Here is a 25,662-nt window from a genome sequence, read left to right on the forward strand (position 1 = left end):
ATAGTAATCTGGAACTATAGGGAAGCAATGGAAAGATTTAAGTGGCTGACCACAAGCATAATTGCAAGAATTCAATGGGAAAGGAGGTCGACTAATGGTATGGGAGACTTCTTGGCTAAGAAAGGGGTGCATAAGAATCAATTGATTGGGCTTAGTTGTAATTTTGCTCATGTTATTGAGTTTGCATCTTGCTCTTCTGTATGGGAAGCCTTCAATGTACAACTTTCCTTTATTGATCATTTAATAAAATTTTACTTCTTATCAAAAAACCAAGTTGGTTGTTGAAGGGGATTCCAAGTTGGTGGTGGGATAGTTGATGAAGCTGGAGTCTATCTTTTGGGCTTATAGAGATGACAAAAATAAGTTTAAATGTTTAACCAGCAGCATGACCTTGAGTAGGGCTGCAATTGATTCATGCTCTAATTGAAAGTTCGGGCTCAAGTTTGATTGGGCTTGGTTCGGGTTCGATTAGAATTGAGTTTAAATATCAAGGCAAGCTCAATTAGTTATTTGAACTTGAACTTGACAAATAAAACGTTTGGCTTGAAAGCTCGTGAGCTTGGTTCAATCACATGCATACATAAATAGATATATATATATATATTATAGAATATATTATGGAAATATATTTTATACTCTATATAATATAAGAATATACTATTTTATTATAATATATATTTATAAAATATAAAAATATATTCATTTTCGAGCTTTTGAGCCAAACTCGAGCTCATCGAATATTTAATCGAACCGAGCTCGAATAGGGAAAGAGTTCAAATCGAACTCGAACTTAGTAGTATTTTAGTTAAACCGAGCCAAGACATGCAAAAATTCGGCTTGGCTGAACTTGATTGCACCCTTAAGCAAGGGGTTGACACTTTAGTCAAGCAAGGGGTCAACAAGGATCATTTTTATTGGGATTTGTGATACATTTTTATGTGAGATGTTGCATTTTCCACTAGGTTGTCTACGAGCCGATCTTTACACAAGCTATGCGAGCTCGACTTGTGAAAAGCTCGATTTGGCTTGGTTTAAACCAAGCTAGAGCCTAATAGAGCCGAATTCGAGCTCAAGTCTGTAGCTTGAATCGAGCTCGAGCTTGAATAGCTAGATATTGGGCTCGAACCCACCCCTATCTCCCATCTCTCTAAGAGAGGCATGTACTGATTCTTTATAATTACTATTTTTAGTAAAACTCTACTGCTACCTATCATAAAGATAAAAGGAAAACTAATAAGGAGATGGCCAATAGATTCTCCATCCTTTAAACACAGTATGCACATTTGAGGTTAGATAAATAGTTTCCATTTTTTCTTCCTTTGAATAAGATTACAAGTGCTGATCTTCCCACAAACTTCCTCCCATATGAAGGAAACCCTATAGTAGGATGGGTGAGAGTCAAAGGTTCTTTCTGTTAAAGAAGAGTTAATGGAACTTGAAGTTAGGCTAGATAATAGGATTTAGTGGAGAGTAATTTTAGTCTTGAGGAGATCAAAGAGGCTGTTTTTTCAATGGAGAGATATGAAGCCCCTATCCCATATTTGTTTTTATGGAATTCTATCAAGTATGTCCAAACATTATTACAGATGATCTTTTGGAAGTATTTAATGGATTCTATCAAAGAGGGATAGTTTGTCTAGGAGCAAATGCTATGTTGATTGTGTTAATTACTAAGGAGGCTGCAAACTCGAAGGATTTTAGACCTATAAGCCTAGAGAGGAGTCTTTATAAAATTTTGGCAAAGATCCTCTTTGATATATTGAAGAAAGCCTTATCCTCCGTGGTCTCCCAGTTCCAAGGTGCATTTGTAGAATGGAGACAAAGATTCATGTCTTCTTGGGATCTGGTAGAAATAGGAAGGTTGCTTCTAACACGAAAGACCTCAAAAAACTCTAGAACTAGAACCATACCCTTTAGAAAACACCAAAAAGTCTAAAAAATCCAGAGCACCCTTTCCTAGGAAAAAAATAAAGAGTCCTACTATAATTAGGACTATTCCTCATTCTCTAGTTCTTCCTAATTTCGATGATCAACCCAAGATTTTACACAAAGGGTTCTAGATCCACCAAAGAATCCAAGAACTGGGCACTTTTGAAGTCTTCGATCAGCTCTCTAACTCACCATGCAGTCGGATGATCTAGGGCTGCATGATGGAAGACTCAAAAAATCCCAAAAGTTGCTTTGGTACCAAGTAGTAAAAATAGAAAACAATAACCCGATTTGATAACAGTGAAAAATAAGAAAGAAAGAAAGAGTTCTTAGTGAGAAGAGAAGAAGAGATGGGGAGAAGCCAATGATGTTCTTGCCTCCCCTACTCCTTATCTTATACTCATAAAAAAGATTGATTACAAAGACTAATATGCCCTTAATGGGGCGGCTACTGTTCATAACATAAAAACAACTCCAAAAAGAAAAACACAATCTAATGGGCCTGGGCCCAATAATACTAACTAATGATTAGAAACAAGAAAATCATAAGAAATCGTTGAATCTCAACACTTCAATTCCAAGGAAGTAAAGGACCTAGATCTTTGACATCAAATTAAGTCCACAAGATTTTCTTTAATTTCTGTATCTCTGACTCCCAATTCTCTATAATGACAATGTTATCCGCATAAACTATAAGGACAACCACTTTATCCCCTTCTCTCTTAACAAAGAGAGTATGGTCACTTTGACTCTGTTTGAAACCAACTTGCTTGACTGCATTATTAAGTTTGCTGGACCAAGCTCTTGGAGACTATTTTAGACCATACAATGACTTCTTGAGGCGGAAAACCTTGCCCTTTGTTTCCTCTGAAGTAAAACCTGGAAGCTGAACCATATAAACCTCCTCCTTGAGGTCACCATTTAGGAAGGTGTTCTTGACATCTAACTGGTATAATCTCTAATCAAGTATTGCAGTAAGGGAAAGTGGGATACGAATGGAGTTTGGCAATTGGAGCAAATGTTTTTGTGTAGCCAAATCCATATGTTTGAGGGAAGCCCTTGGCCACCAACCTTACCTTGTACCTTTCCACTAAACCATTAGCACGATGCTTCATGGTAAACACCCACTTGCATCCCATAGGTTTTTTACCCTTAGGAAGTCCCACCAAATCCCACATGCAATTCTTATGAAGAGTATCAAGTTCCTTTAGCTTAGCCATCTTTCCACTCAGGAGAATAAGTTACTACAAGTGGTGAAATGACTAATGGGATGCTTAGTAGTGCATGAATGGGGTACCTTTTTGGACAACAATAGGGACATCAAGATCACAAGTAGGATCACAAAGAGAGACATTACCTAGTTCAAAAGGGAATGCACTACTCTTCAGGTTTGCCTCCTGTGAATCCTGAGGAAATTTCTGAAGCTTTCCTTTCTTTCTTTAAAAACCTTTACTCCAAGGATGGTGAAAATCAATTCACAATATTTAATTGGGATGGCACTACCCTTTCAGCTGAAAAGAGGGATTGGTTGGAAAGAAGTTTTGAAGAGGAAGAAGTCAAGAAGACTATTTTCAGCATGGACGGTGATAGGGCTCCAGGGCCGGATGGCTTCCCTATTCTTTTCTTCCAAAAATGTTGGGAAATTGTAAAGTCAGATCTCATGGAGCTTTTCAGGGACTTCCATTCATCTGCCATTATTAACAAGGGCCTTAACTCTACCTTTCTCTGCCTCATCCCTAAGAAAAGGGGAGTTTTGGAAGTTAAAGACTTTAGACCCATAAGTTTGGTTGGGAGCATATACAAAATTTTGGCCAAGGTTCTAGTCAACAGACTTAAAGAAGTCTTCGAAGATCTAATTTCCCCAAATTAGTTTGCTTTTGTTAAAGGAAGACGAATTGTGGACAGCATTCTTATTGCAAATGAGTGTGTGGAAGACAGAAAATCCTCTGGATCCTGGGGGTTCTTGTGAAACTTGATCTTGAGAAGGCATACGACAAAGTGGATTGGGACTGCATTCTTGATTGCTCAAGGCTAAGAGGTTTTAGGAGAAACTGGATCAGGTGGATTAAAGGTTGTATTGGCTCTCCATGGTTTTCAATATTGATAAATGGTGAAGTGAAAGGTTATTTCAAGGCAAGCAGGGGTCAAAGACAAGGTTGCCCTCTTTCCCTTTTACTTTTCACTTTAGTGATGGATATATTTAATTATCTCTTTGATAAGTCAATTCTTTTCAACTTGGTGAAAGGTTTTGAAGTGGGTAGGGATAAACTTCACATCTCTCACTTACAGTTCGCCGGCGACATAATCCTATTCTTAGATGCCTCTATAACCAACATCACAAACACTAAAATGGTAATTGAATGTTTCGAGATTCTCACTGGTATGAGAGTTAATTTATGCAAAAGTAGTATTGTGGCTATCAATTCAGTGGAAGTGGATCTTCTAGAAAATTTCAAATCTTTATTGGGGTGCAAAGTGGAGAATCTCCCCATTACCTACCTTGGGATGCCTCTTGGAGGGAATCCAAAATCCCTGAACTTTTGAAGTCTTGTGTTGGAGAAATGCGAGAAGAAACTATCGACTTGGAAAAAGTGTTATCTCTCCAAAGGGGGTAGGCTTACTCTCTTAAAGGCCTCCTTATCAAATCTGTCGGTCTACTTTTTCTTCATCTTCCAGATTCCGACCAAAGTGAGAAATCAGATTGAGAAGCTTCAAAGGAATTTTCTTTGGGAAGGTGATGGAGATAAGAGAAACCATTTGGTTAGTTGGAAACAAGTATGCAGACCAAAAGAGGAAGGCAGTTTGGATATTGGACAGCTTAAAGAGAAAAATTCCTCTCTTCTAGGCAAATGGCTCTGGAGATTTCCAAAAGAACCTAATGCTCTTTGGACTGCTGTCATCTCAAGTAAATATGGACGAAATACAAACGGGTGGGATTGCAATCTCCATTTGAACAGGATAAAGGCCATCAATCCTTGGAAAGGTATATGCTCGATTCATACTTCTTTCTTTCCTTTTATAAGGTATAAAGTGGGTAATGGTTCTAAAATTAAATTCTGGAAAGATCTTTGGTGAGGGGACTGGATGCCTCTTTCCCTAGGCTGTTTAACCTCACCCTTGTCCAAGAAGCCTCTATTTTTGATTGCCTCCCAAACCAGTCTGCCGAGAATTCTTTAAACCTCCACCTCAGAAGACCCCTAAGGGACTCGGAGATTTCTGATTTAATAGCTTTAATCCAAGCCCTCAAAGATACCTATATATCCCCCTCTCATTCTGACACCCGAATATGGACCCTTCACCCAAATGGCGAATTCTCTTCTAAGTCTATGTTCAGGGCTTTGACTGCTGAAGATCAGCATCCCTCTTTTCCTTACAAGAAAATTTGGTGCAGCCACATCCCCTCAAGAATTTTCTTCTTTGTATGGGAAGCATGTCTCCAGAAAGTTAATACTTGTGATCTCCTTCAGAAAAAAAAAAACTTTTGGGAAGACGCTCCATTTCTCCTCATGTTTGTATTTTATGTCTCAGCGAGGGTGAATCTGCAGATCACATCCTTCTTCATTGCAGCTTCACTCAAAGGATATGGTCCCATTTCTTGAATATGGAAGGGTATAGCTGGGCTTTTCCAAAACACATTATGGACAACTTAATCAGTGGCAAGGAATAGGGCTTAGCAAAAGGGGTAAAGTCTTTTGGCAATCAGTACCTCATGCAGTAATGTGGGGCATTTGGGATGAAAGAAACATCCGTATCTTTGAGAATAAAAGCAGAACCTTGAAGGATTTAATATCAGATATTACCTATCTTTGCATCCTTTGGTCGGTGAATTCAGATGTATTTAAAGGACTTTCAGTCAATGATATTATTAGAAATATTCACCTCTTTCTGTTTTTACCTCATCCTCAGCAAACTCCCTTGAGGCATCCCGTTTCCATCAGTGAAGGTGTGATAACCCTTAATTTTGACGGTTGTGCCTTAGGCAATCTGGGCTTTGCAGGTATTGGTGGTACAGTAAGGGACGAAAGGGGCAATATCTGCTGGACTTTTAGTGGCCCAATCAGTTGGGCCAATTCCACAAAGGCTGAAGTGATGGCTGCTCTCACCGGAATCAGGATAATTAAGAATTTGGGAATTCAGAATTTGATCATTGCAGGTGATTCAGCAAATACAATTAAATGGTTAAGAGACAAAAAAGGGGGCCCTTGGAGACTTTATCACTATCTGACTGAAGCTTGGGATTCTTTGGATGGATTGAATGTTAACTTAGTTTGGATTCCTAGGGAATACAATCATACTGTAGATGGCCTAGCTAAATTTGTTGTGTATTTGGAGCATCTGTATAGCGACACTTCCTCCTTTGTAACTTGCAGGGGTTCCGCCCCTGTTTTGTATATCTCCTCTTGTTCCACCCCCCCCCCCCCTCTTTTATTCTCAATTAATCTTGGTTAAATTTTCTCAAAAAAAAAAGCCTGGAATCTCTTAGGTACATGCATATGCAACATCACAACTACGGGCCACTTCAAGGAGATGCATGTTATTCCTCTTAGCAATACCATTTTGTTGTAGGGTCATAGGGCAAGTACTTAGATGAATGGTATGATGTTGGGGGGAAAATTTGATTTTGGTCACTCTGAAATATTCTCGAGCATTATCTGAATGAAATTTTGCACTTCCACAAGAAATTGAGTAAATACTATTTTTTGGAAGTTTTGTATTACTTTTGGAACTTCAACTTGTGAACAAAGTAAATGAATCCAAGTGTATCTTGAAAAGTCATTAATGAAACTAATGAAATATCTGTAACGTCCTTCAAAAATAATACTAGTAGGGCCCCACACATCAGAATTAACAACTTGAAAAGGAAATTCAACAATTTTATTTCTTGGTGGGAAACTTGTTCTACAATGTTTGCTCAAAGGAGAAGTTGGACACTGAAGTGATGACTCAGACACTAACTTAAATAACATTGGAAACAAGACTCTTAAATACAAAAAAGACAAATGACCCAAACGGTAATGCCACAATAGGATCTGTGCTTTATTACAAGGACTCTCAGGCTGACTCACAAGACTTGTTTTATTACTTGACTCCATAGCAGCAACATCATCTAGAATGTAGAAACCATTAACCACACAACCCTTACCAATCATTCTCCCAAAATTCAAATCCTGGAGAACACATAAATTAGAAAAGAAAAGTTAACACTACAATACAAGGATCTGGTAATGCAACTAATAGATAAAAGATTGGTAGGAAATTTAAGAACATGATGGACTGAACGAAGAAGAACCCCTTTTTGTAAGGGGACAACTTGGCTAGCAATGGTGGTGTGAGAACCATCAGCTAGCCTAACTTTGTTTCTACCAGAAAGTAAACGATATGTTGAAAACATGTTTGGCTTACCATTCATGTGGTTGGTTGCCCCGGAATCAATGATCGAAGGGTTGGAGGAAGACACATGAAATGCAAAGGCCTGGTTACCTGAAGTGGACACATGTGAGGTAGGAGTCATAGAAGTCTCCTCAAGTTGACAAAGATTCCTACCATATTCTTCCAACTGATCACGTAAGGTATTCAGTAATCCTCTTTAGAGTTAGAACTTGTAGAGATACCCTCATGAGATGAACCACCTGAAGCAACATTAGATGAGCCAAAGTTCTTCCCAGAATATTGTGGTTGCTTCTTCTGCAAGGACTAAAAATTCTTAGGCTTCCCAACAAGATCACAACATGTCTCTTTAGTATGTATGGGTCTACCATAATGAGCACATCTTAACTAATCTTTATCAACTTCCTCAGTCTTCTTCATCCCTGCACCGCCCTTCTTATTTCCACCACCTCGGCAAAGAGAGCAACCTGTTGCTCCCCCTCTAGAGGATTCATGGCTATCCTCCTACAGTCCTACTCTCCTTAGACTGAACCAATGAGTACACTTCTTGAAGTTATGGGAGTTACCTACTCCCTAAGACCAGCTAAGAAGGCAAATACTCACTACTGATTCACAAGCCTTTTGTACTCTCTTGCATCTGATTCATTCTTCCTGTTAACACTTGATAACGATCAAGTTCCCTCCAAGTAAGGGATGAATAGTAACATGACAAGCTTTTCTCCCAAATCTCCTTTGAGGTTTCAGCTGTTCTTTCTCAGGTTGGGATGAATGGAAGTTAAAATCCAAGACATAACCAAATAATTATCTCGATCCCACTTATCATAGGTTGTACCAGCTTCTTTGGGTTGAGGAGCATCACTAGATAGGTATCCAAACTTTCCTTTGGACCCAACATACAGTTTAACACTTTTGATAGTTCAGTCCATCAAGGACTGTAATAACAATAGGGGAACCCCAACTTTCAGCCCTTGGACTGACCATATTCTGACCTCTGGTGACTTCAAATATGGCTGAATCATCAGTTGACATTGTCTAGGTACAATAAGTATAATAATCTCACAAGTAACTTGAACCAAACAAACAAGTAACAGCACCAACAAGAGAGAGACCATGCCTGTTTTCCATTTTTTTGCTATTAATAGCCCACTACAAGCAATTAAATAACTGCATATAATTCCTTCCACAAGAAGTAAACAGCAATATAGGGAGCCTTAAAGCACTACCAAGTCATAAACAATGAGAAAGAACCCTTCAGCTGAACCTCACAGGATAAACTCTGCAACAGTCTTGAACTTACAGTAGAAGAAGGCACCTCCAGTACAAACACACCAGCACAACTAGAAACAAATCAGACCTGGATAATAAAGATCCAAAACCAACACTTACCAGACAGCAGATTGGATCTCAGACTACACAACCATGAAAAAAATACTGAGAGACACCTCTCCACACAGTTACACATTCAAACCTCCACCACAGGATACGAGTGAAACACCCAAGCAATCGCCCTTTTGGTCCCACGGCCAAAAAGGGAAAAATATCCAGAAAACCTTACTTGATCAGTTCCTTCTCAGATTTGAAAGACCACAATCTTTTCCAGAAAAAAAAAACAAGAGAGAGAGAAGAGAAAGGATGATCCGTTCAAGCAGAAGAGAGAAGAAGATTTGAGAAAAAAGTGTTAGGGGTTGCACCCCCTTGGCTTTATATATTAGGGTGTTCAAAGATAAAGGAGATATTACAAGAATACCCCTGATTACATCTTAACAGAAACATAATTAAAATAGGTCCACTAACAGCCCAATAACTGACCTAACAACGGTCCTAACAACAACATTCATGGTGTAGCAGACAATGTCTGGGATGTAAAACTAGCACCTCACACTACTTCAAACTCCCCTTGAAAAGCAGTCTTTGAGGTATTGCCTGCCTGTCTTAACTTCATCCGCTTTGGTGTGGATTGTGATAATAGTCTTATTTTGGGGAAAACCTCTGGCTTGGGGATTTACCACTTAATTTGCAATTCCCTGCACTGTACTTGTTATCAAACTATAAGGCTGAACCTGTTTCTAGATTCGTCTTGCCCTTAGATCACGGGTTAAACTGAGACTTTGGTTTTAAAAGAGGTCTGAGGGATATTGAGTGTGAATCCCTTATTCTCCTCTTAATTTTGGAAAAAGGTTTTCTTAGACCAAAATCTTTTGGATGGCAGAATTTGGTACCCCTCACCTAATGACCTCTTCTCTTGTGCATCCTTTTCTAACCTCATCCCCTCTGAACCTGTGGGGTTAACTTTCCCGGTGAGAAATCTAGTGCAAGCCAATCCCTCCTAAAATGCAGGCTCTTTGTTGGGAAATGTTCCTTGGAAAGATTAACACTTGTGATATGCTACAAAAAAAGAAGGCCAAATAATTGCCTCTCTCCTCATATGTGTTTCCTCTGTAAGGCCACTGGTGTGGCCCTTCCTCATTTACTAATTTCCTGCTCTTTTGTGACTTGCATTGGGAGTACTTATGTTCTGTTTTTGGTTCCAGATGGGTTTCCCCATTGGATGTGGTTAGTTTGTTCAACTCCAACTTCTTGAGGCAATAGAAAAAAAAGGAGAAGATGTTTGTGGAGGATAACAAGAGCAGCATTGGTTTGGACTATATGGGAAGAAAGAAACCAAAGGATCTTCAATGAGAAGAGTAAGTCTAAGGAGGAAGTGATTGAAACCATCAAAGTCAGATCTGCACATTGGGCAAAAACATTGGAATTTTTCAGAGATGTCTCTACGAACGGCTTGTTATGGAAATGGGCTGAAGTGGTACAGACAGATAGATGTTTGTGGAGGATAACAAGAGCAGCATTGGTTTGGACTATATGGGAAGAAAGAAACCAAAGGATCTTCAATGAGAAGAGTAAGTCTAAGGAGGAAGTGATTGAAACCATCAAAGTCAGATCTGCACATTGGGTAAAAACATTGGAATTTTTCAGAGATGTCTCTACGAACGGCTTGTTATGGAAATGGGCTGAAGTGGTACAGACAGATACACATAAAGGAGTTATGAGAATGGAATGGAAACCTCCAGATCCAAATAAACTAAAGCGAAACTTTGACTCCAGCTCCTTTGGAAATCCAGGGGGGGCAGGTATATGGGGAGTCTTTAGAAACTCGGTTAAGGCTGAGATAATGCCTCTCTTACAAGAACTGAAACTAGCAGTGCAACTAGAATTTAGAGAGCTGGAAGTAGAAGAAGACTCTTGGTTATTTCTTGGGATAAGAAAATCAATTCAGCCCCTTGGAAATACAGATTTTCTTTAAGGGAAATTGACCTTCTTGCAAAGAGTTTAACACTAATTCTGGCTGGGTTAAAAGGACAGAAAATGGTTTGGCAGATGTCCTAGAAAAACAGATACCTGATAGATCTACTCTATTTTTGGCAATGTTTTTTTTTGGATAAATTACTCTATTTTGGGCAATGTTGTAACCTATTAGTAGTAAAACAGGGGGCTGACAGACCTAAGTATTGGGGACAAGCTGTACTTTGATGTTTCCTGGGCTAGTAGTAGGTAAAACCAATGTTTTAAAACACGGAGGTGTGACGTGAGGCATTCAGAATGTAAGAGGCATAAGCCTCCTGAACACAAAGATGCATAAGCCTCCTTAAGAGGAGGGTGATGAGGAAGGAGGAAGAAAAATGTAATAAAAAACTTTATATTAAGAAAAATGAAATTGCACAGCACTAGTTGAAAGGGGGGGCCCCCAGCCAAGGGGTCCGGGGGCTTAGCCCCCAGCCCACTTTCTTTCCCTTTAACTTCCCTTTCCTGAGGTGTGCATGAGGCGTACACCTCATGAGGTGTGCATGAGGCGTACACCTCTAGGCTCTAGCACGCGTCATGAAAAAAGCGTATGAGGCGTATTCCGCAGAGGTGTCAGCGCCTCTGGCATATGCCTCAGGGTGTTATGGGGGGCGCCTTGCCTCCCATTCCTTTTAAAACACTGGGTAAAACACTTGTATTTTATTTCAGACATTAACAAATGAAATTTATTTTGCTGATAAAAAAAAATTCAGTGTAAACTAAACCACTCTGCACTCATGAGCCAGTCAGAGGATTTTGAACTGTACATATTTGTTTTTGCACTGGAAACAAATGCAGCCAAGAGGATTGATTTATAAAATTGGATATGGGAAAAGGATGAGTTTTAGAAGTTTTAGGAAACATGGTCTCAGATAGGTCCCTCATGGAGCTGTTCCTAGGTCTGTTTCTGTTTTCCTGAAACAGAAATGTAGAAGTAACTGACAGTGTGAAGCAACTCAAAATGGCATTGTGTGGTCTCCAAGGTTTAGAAGGAATTTAAATGATTGGAAACTTCTTATGATGGGGAAACTCTTTCAAATACTCTACAAGCAACAACCTTGCACACTTGACCAAGTTTGAAACTTTGAATGGGATCTGTTGAGTTTTTGAGGATCGTTTAGATGTATGGCCATGCATATAGCCCATGAAGAAATTGTTGCAGGCTATATGCCTAACTCTCTTCAGCTTTAGATTGCATTAATTTAATATAGTTTCTTTTACCTATAAAAAGAAGTGCTCCTTTGTTCAGAGAAGCCAATCTGATTGGCTAGCAAAAGTGACTTGTAGGCATTTTCTCTTTAATAAGAACAATTCTATTGTTAAAGAACTTATCTCTATCTCTCTTTAGGCATTTGGGGTCAGCTACCCCTCATGTATAATATGAGTTTTTCTTATTACCAGAAACGAAGCGTCTTTTTGTTGTTGTCGTTGTTGTTGTTGTTGTTCTTCTTCTTACTATTATTATTATTATTGTTGTTGTTGTTGTTGTTGTTGTTATTATTATTATCATTATTATTATTATTATTATTATTATTATTGTTATTATTATTATTTTGATATAAGTGCCTCTCTATTGACAATGATGATATCATTAGAAATTGGAATGCAGTAATGACTTCTTTAACCTCAAGGGCTTACAGGAGATTTGGTCTCTATCAACAAGTGAAAGGCTGTTTGATGGGGGCTCTTTTGATTACCCAGGTCCGTCTAGCATTGGTAGAGTAATAAGAGATGGAAAAGGGAGAGTGGTATTGCATTTAGGGCCAATAGGAGAGGGTGATTCTCTAAGAGCTGAAGTTCTAGCTCTCCTCCAAGGGAGATTGGCAAAACAACTAGGCCTCCAACAAATTGAAGTGGAGGGGGATTAAAAACTGGTGATAGGGTGGTTACAAACAAGTAGCATGGGAATTTGGGGACTGGACCCACCTATTCTCTTAATCTATCTTAATGCAAGTTACTGTTTCCTATCAAAAAAATAAAAAGGTGAGGAACCTAGAAAGGGTGATGAGGGAATCACCTCATAATACAATAACTAGACAAAAGGAAGAATCAAAAGCAAAAGTACAAAGGGTCACCCATCAGTAAAAGCTTCATAAAATTAGATATCCCCACTAATTCTGTAGGTGATTGAAAGTGCATCCCTTTAATTCCTTCAGCACTAGATACCAATTAGTAGAAGCCTCTCAGTCCTTCCTATCAGAGCCTCCTTAGATGTACTTTTCTGCTTGAAGTATGTTGATTACAACATACTTTACCTAATTGAGCTAATAGATTTTTTCTGAAATATTTTATTTCTTTTAGAATTTAAATTTTCCTATTCTTTTTTATTAAGCTTTCCTCTTTTTTTTTTTTTTTTCAAAAATGGTGTCTCACTTAGGTCAAGCATGTGTCTCACCTTGCACCTTGTGCTTCTCAATTTTAAAAGATTGCATGTATGATTCACAGTGATTGCATACAAGCAAGCAAAAATGTCCTTAATAGATCAAATATGACACCAGTTATAAGCTCAATATTGGGTTCTTGAACCATTTCCCAGACTGTGCCCAATTCCTTTGGTAAGAAAATCCTTAGCTCTCTGAATCCCCTCCAAATTCCATTAAAAATAGGTAATTTGAACTTTCTGTGTCTCTCCAACTTGATTGGACATTCTGTACTTGGGACAATAACACTCCTCTGAAGACTTGGTCTTTGGAAAACTTTTACCACCATTTACCACACAAAGAAACATTTACCAGTCTACAATGCTTCAGTCCTATGCAACCAACATCCTTCACAACTCTCAGGCTTTGGAGAGCAGATTGTGTCCCTATGGTTGCGTATCCACTAAATGAAGTTCAAATTCATCTTCTCTGCCCTTGACTCAGTCCTAAACAAGTCTGAATATGATTAAGCCACATATAATATAAATTACACAGGCGGGAGAATCATTCCCATATCTTCCTCCCACTTCAGTATTTTACTCTGTTTCTGTTTCTGGTAAGCGGCTTTGACTCTGTTCATGTGGGCATTTCGGGTAATTGACTGTTGATTTTTCTTTGCATGGGGGCCTGATTGGATTTGTCATATTCATGGAAAACTTTATCAAAGATGGGTTTGGGACTTAAATATATGGAATTTTTTGTGGGTGCTGTGGAACCCAAACCATTGCTATCCCTATTTATGGCTACGAATGAAAAAAGTGTGTAATGTTTGTGTGCTCTTTTTTTAACTATTAAAAATTACAGCCAGTCAACATGATCAGTTGAGGTTGAATTTCTTGAAAAATGATAATGTGAGGATAGATTCTTATTTTCTGGTTTGGCATAGTGCACTGTATCTAGTATTGTGTCAGATGATACGAGCTATTCTATTTCTGCATAAACAAGCAACTCACACCTATTTAAAGTTTTGGCTTGCAATATTTGTGAATTGAGTTTCTGAAATCTTGTTATCTTCATCAGAGGGTTGTGCTAATTCTTGTTTGCTGGCAATGTTCTGTATTTAAGATGCATCTAGTAAATAGCATGCTATTTTTGAACCAGAATTTAAAGAATAGGAATCAAAATGGAGTGGATTCTGATATTATTAGAATTTATAGAAGCTTTCAAAGAATTATTTGGGTCTGATTTTTTATTGACATTAGAGTTAGAAAGTGGAGATGCCGGTTGTTAGGTTCCTTGTACTTTATTTTAATGTCACGGATGCAACGGGTGATGCCTCATTGCCATATACCTTTGCAATATCTTTTAGTTTAATGAAATTTTCTTTTCTTTACTTTCAAAAGAATGTTATTTTTGAACCAGACCATCTAAACTATTCTATTTCTGCTATCTGCACAAAAAATAAATATCTGGTGAACTGGGTTAATGTCTTCAAATACTGTATTACTGCCAGGTTAGTGATTTGGGCCTGTCAAAAGTGAAATGCCAGACCCTTATCTCAGGTGGTGTTCGGGGAACACTGCCATGGATGGCCCCGGAACTTCTAAATGGCAGCAACAGCCTGGTCTCTGAGAAGGTCTGTTCTGATTCCTGTACCAAGTTAGCATCCATGATATTCAATTTTTTGGATGTTATAAGTGTTTTGGTATTATTGATGTGACACAGGTTGATGTGTTCTCCTTTGCTATTGTTATGTGGGAGCTTCTAACCGGAGAAGAACCATATGCAGATTTGCACTATGGAGCAATCATTGGTAATGTTTAAATTGTACTTTTCAATATTGTATGCTTGTCACTCTCACTTGATTTTAGTTACAAATATGTTTATACCTATAGTTCTCATGCTTTGAAAAAAAAAGGTGGTATTGTGAGCAACACATTGCGGCCAGCGGTGCCAGACTATTGTGATCCAGAGTGGAGATCGCTGATGGAGAAATGCTGGTCATCGGAGACATCAGAGAGACCGAGTTTCACAGAGATTGCAAACATGTTACGGTCTATGGCAGCTAATCTTCCTTCGAAGGGACAAGCCCAACAACAGCAACACTCAACAGCACAACCACAAGCTAAGAAATGATTTCTTCTAGGCATTTCCCTGTGGTTTCTTTATTTTTCCTTCTGCTTGTATGTTACATCATGCCCCTCTTGGCCTCTTGTAAGAGTACTATCCCTTTTCCACAGATGTAACAGGACAGGTGGACCACTTTTTGAATAGAAATTATAGTCCTCATTATCTGTTCGCTTTTGGTTTTTATAGGGTTCATATTATATAAAAGCGATGTGTTAAGGGGACTTGTTCCTTTGCTGTTCATGGATATGTGGGTCTTTTAGGGAAGAGCAGGGGGCATGTAAGGCCCACTGGACTACCTGGGTTGCCATGTAATCATTGGACTACTGGTTGTGGGTTCAGTTGCATGATAAAGCACATATTGGTAGATCCAATATCAAATGTAGTGGCAGGTTCTACTTGACTGCATTAAGCACATTCAAAGCCCATTCTCACATCATAGGGAGCAGTTCTTTTACTGACATTCGAAATCCATCCAACCATGGTGCAGATTATAATCCCTTTGGGAAACCATTTTTGCATATGATCATTTGTTTTCTGCGGAGGATAACTACGGTTGCATCGCTTCAGTTTATTGGTTGGTAGTATCTTCCACTCTTCCACTTTTGATATTTTGATGAATACATCCCAGGAAAGATCAAATTCTCTTTTTTTACTTGCGATGGCCATTTTTCAATTTAGAAAGCTCTCTTGATATTATTGGGTTGTCCACTTCATGAAGTGGGACCCACAAATCAATAAAGACAAAAAAGGAAGAAAAAGGTGTAAATGGACAAAAAGGGAAATCAAAAGGCCTTTGTATTTTTTGGCTTGTCTTGCAAGCCAATATGGACTTGGCTATCCAACGAACTGGGATAGCTCACTCATTACTCTCAACTCCAACAGCTTTCTAAGGGAAAATATTAGAGAAAGAAAAGGGTCTTGAAACGAAGGTTTTGGGAAGACAAAGAAGATTTACAAGTGCTGAAACGAAGAAGACAAATACGTTTTTTTAGCATCCTTTCTTGCTTCTTTGTTGTATTTTCACTCTTAATGAGAAACATCTTGTTTGCTATCCATTTTGTTGATGTTTTTATTATTGGAATCCAAGAATTTTTTTTGATGTTCATCATGTAACTGTGACTAAATAGAAAGACATTGTATCAAAGGTTCAAAGTATTGAAAACGTCAAGTGTATCGGAAAGACAATTTTAAGAGATGTATCAGGATATGCCATGGATACACGTGTATCGGAGAAAAACTAAGATGCACATAGATACATTTGAAAACACTATAAATACTTTAATGAATTATAAAAATACATCAACAACGCTAAATATAAGACTTCAATGAGGTGTATATGCATTAAATTAATATATTTTAATGGTTTTATAAAGAAATATATTATAGCTAATTATAATTTCATTAAAAATCCTATGCTTAACTATAATTTATAAATTATAATTTTTATTTATTATTTTATGGGATGAGAAAAACCCAACTTCTATGTGAAAATATAATTAATTATTTAAAAAAATTATAAAAAATAAATAAACATTAAATAATATATTCAAAAAATAGTTATTAAAGAAGAATTTTCAATTGTTTTGTGGATGTGATAGATCATCCATAGAATTATAATATATTCAATCATTGTGATCAAATGATAAAATATAATTAATTAATTAATTATTTTTTTAATTCTAAAAATATAAAAATAAAAAAAATTATTAAAGAAAAAATTTCAATTGGTCTGTGGATATGATAGATCGACCATAGAACTATAATATATTCAATTACTATTTATTTTTTAATTCTAAAAATATAAAAAATCAAAAAAATATTAAATGAGAAATTTCAATTGCTATATGGATATGATAGATAAGAGATTGAAAAATTTACCTATATTTTCAAAATTTGAAAAATCTTTAAAAAAGATAGCGATTCACACTTATTTCTTGCAAACTTTTGCAAATCTAGCACTCTAAGAATGAAGTTTGGAATTTACCTATTTTGGGGAAAAGAAGTTTGCTTTTCCCGCTTTTCCCCTTCAGTATTTTTTTTTTTTGTTTTTGGCTGAATTTTTTTCGTCGATATGCTACCGATACGCCTTGATACATCCCCGATATGCCCCGATACAGGTCCAATATGCATGAGAAAAGATGAAACATCTGATTTCCATACGTATCTTGTATCGGCTTTTCAAAGATACGATACGATACACCCCGTATCAGGTATCGTATCGTATCGTATCGAAATTTTAAACATTAATTGTATCACATTTTCATTGTTGATAATGGATGATTTGGATTTCAGTCCCGTGATTTTTACCCTTACATGGAGGGATTTTCCACATAAATCTTGGTGTCTACTACAATTTCTTGTTTTGTTTTTGACTGTTTGTTTCATTACTTCATGGTTGTTGTTTCTTGTTAATTTCTCTTTGATTTGCACAAGAAAAAACATAGGGATCATTCCCAACAAAGTGGTATCAGAGCAAGGTTCTTCTGCAAATCATGAAAGAAAAATTGGTTATGATGATTTCATTGAATGGAAGCAATTTGTCTCTTTGGAAGTCAAAGATGAAAGATATGTTGTTCTCCAAAGACTTGTATGCACCATTGAAAGGTGAACAAGGCAAACCTAAGGATATGTCAAGTGACCAATGGGAAATTCTTGGCCTGAAATCCACTACATGTATTCGACAATGGTTGGATGATAGTATTTATCATCTTTGTAGCAAATGAAATTTCAATTGTTTCGCTTTGGAACAACTTGGAAGAGTTGTATAAGAAGAAAATCATTGGCAATAAGGTTTTCTTAATAAGAAAACTCGTAAATTTGAAGTATAAGGAGGGTTCATCCATTACCAAATACTTGAACCAAATGCAAGATATTATAAATCAGTTGGCTTCAATGAAAACTATGTTGGATTATGAACTCCAAGCCTTATTGTTACAGAGCTCATTGCCAGAAAGTTGGGAGACTCTTGTGGTGTCTCTTAGCAACTCTATATCTAAAGAAAAAGTCACAATGAGTATAGTAAGAATCTGTTTGCTCAATGAGAAAATAGAAGGAAATCATTGGACACTAGTAAATTAGATGCACTTATTATAGAAAGCTAGAGTAGAAGTCAAAGCCAGGGTCCATACAACCGTGACAAGTCTAGAAGTAAATTCAAGTCAAGAAAGGATATTACTTGCCATTATTGCAATAAGTCGAGACACTTAAAGAGAATGCAGAAAATTAAAAAGTGATAAAAAGAAAGAAGGAAATGAGATAATTGCAATTGTTTCAGATGGTGAGGTTATGATTTTTGTAGGATGTGAAGAATCTTGTTTTAATTTTATATGCCAAGACACAGATTGGATCATTGACACCGATGCTTTATACCACGCTACTCCACACAAGGAATTCTTTGCTACTTACAAATAAGGTGATTTTGGTATTATAAGAATGGGTAATAACTACACAAAAATATGGCGTTAGGTGATGTACAAATAGAGACCGATGTTGATTGTAAATTGGTTCTCAAAGATGCGAGACACGTATTGGATCTTTGCTTCAACTTAATTTCTGTGGAAAATTAGATGAAAAAGGCTACAACAACAATTTGATAAAGAAAAATGGAAATTCGCCAAATGATCTCTTGTGGTGGAAAAGGGATGAAGATGTTGTACTCTTTATAGAATGAAAACTCAGTTATCCAACCTATTGCATAAGTGGCTTGGTCACATGAGTGAAAAATGACTTCAAGTTCTTGTCAAGAAACAACTCCTCTCGAGCTTGAAAGGTACACATTTACATTCATGTGTTCATTGTTTTTCTTGTAAACAACATAGAATTTATTTTCAAAGAAACCCTCCTCATATAAAGCATAATGTTTTAGAATTGGTTCACTCTGATGTATGTGATATGAAAGCCAAGTCTTACTTTGTTACGTTCATTGATGATGCATCTAGAAAAGTATCGGCATTACCATGAAACATAAAAATGAGGTCTTTGAGATATTCAAACATTTTCAGCTAGAGTTGAAAGAGAAACATTGAAATTCCTCAAATGCATCCGTATAGACAATGGAGGTGAATAAATTGGTCCATTTAAGGAATATTGCAAAAACCATGATATTCGGCATGAACAGTCAGTTCCCAAGACTCCACAACATAATTGTGTGGCTAAATGAATGAATCACACTATTGAGAAAAGAGTTAGGTGTATGCTTTTATATGCTAAATTGCCAAAATCTTTTTGGGGAGAGGCAATGCGTACTGCTTGTTACTTAATTAACATGTCTCCTTCAATTGTTTTGGATGGAGGTGTGCCAGAAAAGGTATAGATAGAGAGATGTTTCCTATGGGTGTTTGATTGCAAGGCATTTGTGCATATTAATTCCCAAAGGTGAAAGGTCAAAGCTTGATGGAAAGTCTAAGCAATGCACTTTTTTAGGTTATGGGATCCAATTGACAAGAAGCTAGTAGGAAGTAAAGATGTGATCTTTCTTGAAGATTAAATAGTTGGGTTTAAGAACATTGTAAAGTCACAATCAAAGCCTGAAAGCTTTGCTGATTTGGATTTGGTTCCTTCATTTGTTGTGCATGGTGAAAATAGAGAAGATTTACAAGATAATGTGGTTGATGATGATAGTGTTTTAGGTGGCAACTCAAGTGATGTTGATCATGAAGAAGAGGGGGAACAACCCATAGAAGCTCCTCAAGTGCCACAAGGGTAACCTCAAATTCATGAAGAAGAACCACAACTGAGAAGGTTTATTAGGGAACAAGTGCCATAAAAAAAATACTCTCATGAGTATGTTATGCTCAGTGATGTAGGTGAACCACAATGTTATGGGGAAGTTATAGAAAATAAAGAAAAAGAAAATTGGTTGAAAGCTATGCAAGAAAAGCTAGATTCATTATATAAGAACTTCACTTATGACTTGGTGGATTTACCAAAAGGCAAAAAGGCACTCAAGAATAGATGGGTATTTAGGTTAAAAACTGAATAAAAAATCTCATAACCAAAGTATAAAACAATGTTGGATGTGAAAGGCTTTGGTCAGAAAAGGGCATTAATTTTGATAAATTTTTCTCACCAATTGTAAAGATGTCATCAATCAGAGTAGTGTTGGGCCTAGCAGCAAGTATGAATTTAGAGGTTGAGCAGCTTGATTCAAAACTGCATTTCTTCATGATGATTTGGAAGAAGACATCTACATGGAGCAATTGAAAGGGTTTGAAGTCAAGGGAAAAGAACACAATTTGTAAACTAAGAAAAAACTTGTATCGGCTAAAATATGCACTTAGGCATTGAAACAAGAAATTTGAGTCCTTCATGGTGGACAATGGGTACAACAAAACAACTACAGATCATTGTGTATTCATTAAGAAATTTTTTAATGATGATTTTATTATTCTTTTGCTCTATGTTGATAATAAGTTGATAGTTGGGAAGAACATAAGCAAGATTAATAGATTAAAGGAGTTAAGCAAATGTTTTGCTAAGAAAGACTTGGGTTCAACACAACAAATTTTGGGAGTGCAAATCTCTTGTGATAGGAAAGCTGGAAAACTATGGCTATCACAAGAAAGGTACATTGAGAAAGTGCTGGAAATGTTCAATAAGGACAAAGCCAAGTTAGTTAACACTCCACTTGCAAGTCGCTTCAAGTTGAGTCTTGAACGAAGTCTTTAAAGTGTGAAAGAAGAAGGAATGATGAATGTGCCGTACTCTTCAGCCATAGGAAATTTAGTGTATGCTATGGTTTGCACTAGGTCTGACATTGCACATGTAGTTGGTGTAGTTAATAAATTTCTTGCCAACCCAGGCAAAGAGCATTGGAAAGCAGTTAAGTGGATTTTCAGGTATCTCAGGGGCACTTTTGAATTGTGTTTATGTTTTTATAGTGGTAAGATAGTATTGGAATGCTATATTGATGTAGACAAGGTTGGGGACACTAACTCTAGAAAGTCCTCATCAAGATTTTTACTTACTTTTGTAAGGGGACAGTGTCATGACAATGCAAACTACAGAAATGTGTTGCTTTATCCACTATAGAAGTTAAATACATTGCTGCAACCGAAGCTTGCAAGGAAATTTTATGGATTTATTAGTTCTTTAAAGAATTAGGTATACAACAAGATGAATATGTTGTTCTTTGTGACAGTCAAAGTACTATTCACTTAACTGAAAATCCAAGTTTTCATTTCAAGTCCAAGTACATTGATGTCAGGTATCATTGGATTAGAGATGCTTTTGAAGAGAAGCAATTGTAACAAGAGAAGATCCATATGGGAAATAATGATTCAAATATGATGACTAAATGTTTACTCAACAACAAGTTTGATTTTTGTATAGGCTTGGTGGATTTGAGTATGAAGAAGACTCATCATAAGTTGATGGGAGATTTTTTGGGTTGTCCTCCTCATGATGTGGGACCCACAAATCAATAAAGATAAAAGAGAAGAAAAGGTGTAAAAGGATAAAAAGGAAAATCAAAAGGCCTTTGTATTTTTTGCCTTGTCTTTCAGGTCAATACGTCCTTGGCTACCCAATGAATTGGGATCTCACTCACTACTCTCTCAACTCCAACAATTGTTTAAGGGAAAATATTAGAGAAAGAAAAGGATCTTGAGAAGAAGAAGATTTACAACGACTGAAATAAAGAAGACAAATACGTTTTTTAGTATATCTTCTTGCTTCCTCGGTTGTGCTTCCACTCTTGGTGAGAAACATCTTGTTTTCTATCTATTTTGTTGATGTTTTTATTGTTGGAATCCAAGAACTTCTTGGTGTTCATCATCTATCCGTGACTAGATAAAAAAAAAATATTGTATCCCATTTTCATTGTTGATAGTAGATGATTTGGATTTTGGTCCATGATTTTTACCCTTACATTGAGAGGTTTTTCACATAAATCTTGATGTCTATTACTGTTGCTTGCTTTGTGTTTCACTATTTGTTTCATTACTTCATACTTGCTATTTCTTGTTAAAATCTCTTTGATTTGCACAAAAAAAACATAGGGATCATTCCCTACAGATATAAAAGAGAAAATTAAACCAGCCTGAAAAAGGGACCACTTATAGAATCTATTAACAAAATGTAGGCAAGCTCCTAGAGACATGAAAGGATGCAGTCAGTCACCTTTGTGACCCTCATTAGCTAACCAGTCTAATCTGCGGCTTGATTTCCTTCTCTATTGATTCTGAAATGTTAACTCTAAAGTTAGCTTCTCCTCTTATCTTTTTACACTCGTCATCCTTGATGACTTGACAACATCTCCATGAAAATTTGTCACCCCCAAATCTGGTTCCATTATTGTAACTTTAAATTTGAATCTGATCTAAAATTTGAAATATTGACTGAGATTAAATATGATTTTATGAATCTACTCTATTATCTTTAAAGTAAGAAATTATTAATTTAAAAAAATAATAATTATTTTTATTTATACATATAATAATTTTATATAAATATAAAGTATTAAATTTATTAATTATAAATTTTATATAATTATATAATATTAATGTAAGGGCATATGCGTAAATAAAGATAAACCAGTTAAGCATACAAGTATAACCTCTACATGATATAGTATTTGATTTAACTATTATGATCTACACTACAACCAAGGCAAGTATCAATATAATACACTTACATACACATAATTATATTAGATATACATCTTTATAATGATTTTTTATTGGACTCATATCTTAGTTGGATTGGATGGAGTCAAATCCGCATATAATTTGATAGATAATTGGATGCAAGTATTAAGATCCAAATTTGAAATATATATATATATATATATATATTGGTGTTTGGGAGATAAGCCCCAAAATAAGTGTTTATTTTAAAAATAAGGGCTTATTTTTTAAGCCCAAAATTTCAGTTTTTTTTTTTTTTAATTTTAAAATGCCATTTATAAAATTATTCCTAGTTGAATTTTATAAAAGTGCTTTTGCAAAAGTGCTTTCATAAAATTACTTTTATTAAAGCGCTTTCACAAATGTGATTTTGTGTAAAATTATTTTTATAAAAGTACACTCATAAAAGTACTTTCATAAAACTGTTTTTTATAAAATAAATGTAATTTAATAAAAGTAAATGGTATATTTTGAAATTTTGAAAGAAAATGAAAGACAAAATAGTCACAAATGCTTATTTGAGTGCTCATTGCAGAAAATACTACCAAATGTCCTATATGAAGTAAGTGCTTATTTTTTAAAATAGGCACTTGAAAAAGTTGGGTTCCAAATGCAAATAAGTGCTTATTTGAATAGACATACTTATTCAATAAACACTTATTTTTAACATAAGCACTCCCAAACATGACCTTAGATTGCATTGAGTCGTGTACTTTTTATATAAGGTGAACGTGGCCATCAATGCATTGTGATTAGTAGATTTGAACTCAATTTCATCATCCACACGTGCTCTGAAGTATTTTCCATCTCTACTTCAACAGTAGATAATCTTTAATTTTTATTGGACATTTGATCAAGGTTGTATCAGTTTTAACTTTCAGTTGAAAATGGATAGGGTGAAAAATTATTTGAGCCATATTTTCCTCAAATTTTACAATGAAATGCTTTGGTTTCTTTGACATTTACATCAAAACAAAATCATATTACGTTTGTTTGCAGTGTAAATCTGAATCAGATACAAATTTTATACTCAGTTCAATTTTGAATCTTTGTTTATTAAAATGATTTGGGTTCCTATCTCATACATTATTTACTTTATTTGTTTCATTTGTACTTTTTGCAGTGCAAATTTTACATCTCAAAAATTAATGCAAAATTTGCACCACCTTCTTCCTACGTCAATTTTCTTTTGTATAAAGTGGGGGACCACATCATCTTGCTTCTTATCTTTTTATTCCGGAAGAAGTGATATATTGCTTTCTCACTCAAATAAATAACCTTCTACCCTTATTCTCTTTCATATAAGGTAGAACCGTGTTATTTTACTTCTCACAAACAAAAAAGATAAAGTCAAATAGAATTTACACTCACCATTTGCACTTCCATCCATGTACATCGATGCAAATTTTTATTTGCACTGCAAACAGATTTATAGAAAAATTTAGGATCATTTGCACTCCCATCCATGTACTGCTAGCAAATAAATTCTTTGTCTGAATATGGAACTCAAAATGAAGATCCATTTCTTATCATTAGTGCCATGCTTTTTTCAGAAGAGTAAGATTCCTAAAATTTAGGATCATTTACTAAAACACCCCTATAATTTTATATATTTATCACCAAGCCACCCCTCTACTTTGCAATTGCCTTAATCCACTTACCCTTAAAAACTATTTGTATATCCCTTTGGGCATGCTTTTTATTCCAAAAATACCCCTATCAAGAGCTAACTGTGATAGTATTTGTATTAGTTCTCAACTCCTTTCATGTCCATGTGTGGAAGTCTAATGGGTATGACAGTAACATTCAGAAATGCTTTTTCCTCCTCCGACCCAGGCTCCAAACTCTGTTTTTCTCTCTTCCCACCCCCCCTTTCCTTTACATTCCCTCAACCAAATCCCAAATCTCAACAGTCCATTAGAAAATTGATGAAATTGCATTACTTTGGATATCCAGATTCATGAAAAAAAAAACAGCATATATATATGAACCAGTAAAATTTAAAACACGACTCATCTGAGTTCAATGTTCAACACCATCCAACACAGGATAACAAATTTATAAAAAAGTCTCGCCAGTTTCAATGCTATAGACAGCAAGAAACACAAGCAATAATTTTCCTGGAAAAATCATGAAAATATTGCTAAAAAAAGAACTTAGAGAGTGGAGATTCTGCAGGGAAACAGTTCATTGACTGAATGCCCCTTTTGATGGTGACAAGATGATGGCGGATTGCCATTCTTGATGCAAAATTTGTATTTTTTTTTTCTCTTATTTGTATTCACTGGCAGTGTAAATTTTGCATTTTAAAAACCGATGCAAAATTTGTACCACCTTCCTTCTACCTCAACTCTATAGGAACCACATCATCCTACTTCTTACCTCATCCCAAATAAATAACTTTTCTCCTACCTCCATACTCTTTCACATGTACATAAGGTGAAACCAAACCATTTTACTTCTCATATACATGATCAAATCTGAAGAAGTATACCACAATTTACACTCAGCCCATGCATTTACACCAGTGCAAATGTAATTCACACTAAAATCAAACACGGCTTAAAATTACCTACTAATTTTTAAGCTATTGGTTTATAACACTCTAAAACACACCTAATTCTATCAACTAAAGTCTTTCGAAGAGATAAGATGGGTCATTTGGGCTTAAACAAGAGACCAGCCGTAACTTGTCAGATCCTCGAAAACATCTCACCATCAAGGACAATGGAGATACAAAATTGAACCACAACCCCACCTAAAATAGGCCATGCATTAACTACCACAATATTCATATCAGTTTTTTGGTTTGACAGAAAATAGGCGATTTCTGTGATGCCAAAAGGGTATGATACGAGGAGAACTTTGATCAATGCACGGTGAGATGTGCA

The 25,662-nt window shown here is 36.1% G+C and overlaps 1 protein-coding gene across 6 annotated transcripts in view; it reads left to right on the top strand.

The window, feature by feature from the left end:
* Positions 1-15,350, top strand: part of LOC148869564 (RAF-like serine/threonine-protein kinase 20) — a 28,483-nt gene extending 13,133 nt beyond the window's left edge. For all 6 annotated transcript variants that reach the window (XM_088973143.1, XM_088973145.1, XM_088973147.1 and 3 more), the window contains exons 8-10: positions 14,530-14,652; positions 14,742-14,829; positions 14,935-15,350. In XM_088973143.1, the coding sequence (XP_088829269.1) occupies positions 14,530-14,652; positions 14,742-14,829; positions 14,935-15,152 (429 nt within the window). In that variant the 3' untranslated portion in view covers positions 15,153-15,350. The remainder of the gene's footprint in view (positions 1-14,529; positions 14,653-14,741; positions 14,830-14,934) is intronic.
* Positions 15,351-25,662: the final 10,312 nt, after the last annotated feature.

This window comes from Nelumbo lutea, chromosome 2, assembly GCF_056320005.1.
Source record: "Nelumbo lutea isolate HS-2025 chromosome 2, American lotus-T2T, whole genome shotgun sequence".
NCBI lineage: Eukaryota > Viridiplantae > Streptophyta > Magnoliopsida > Proteales > Nelumbonaceae > Nelumbo > Nelumbo lutea.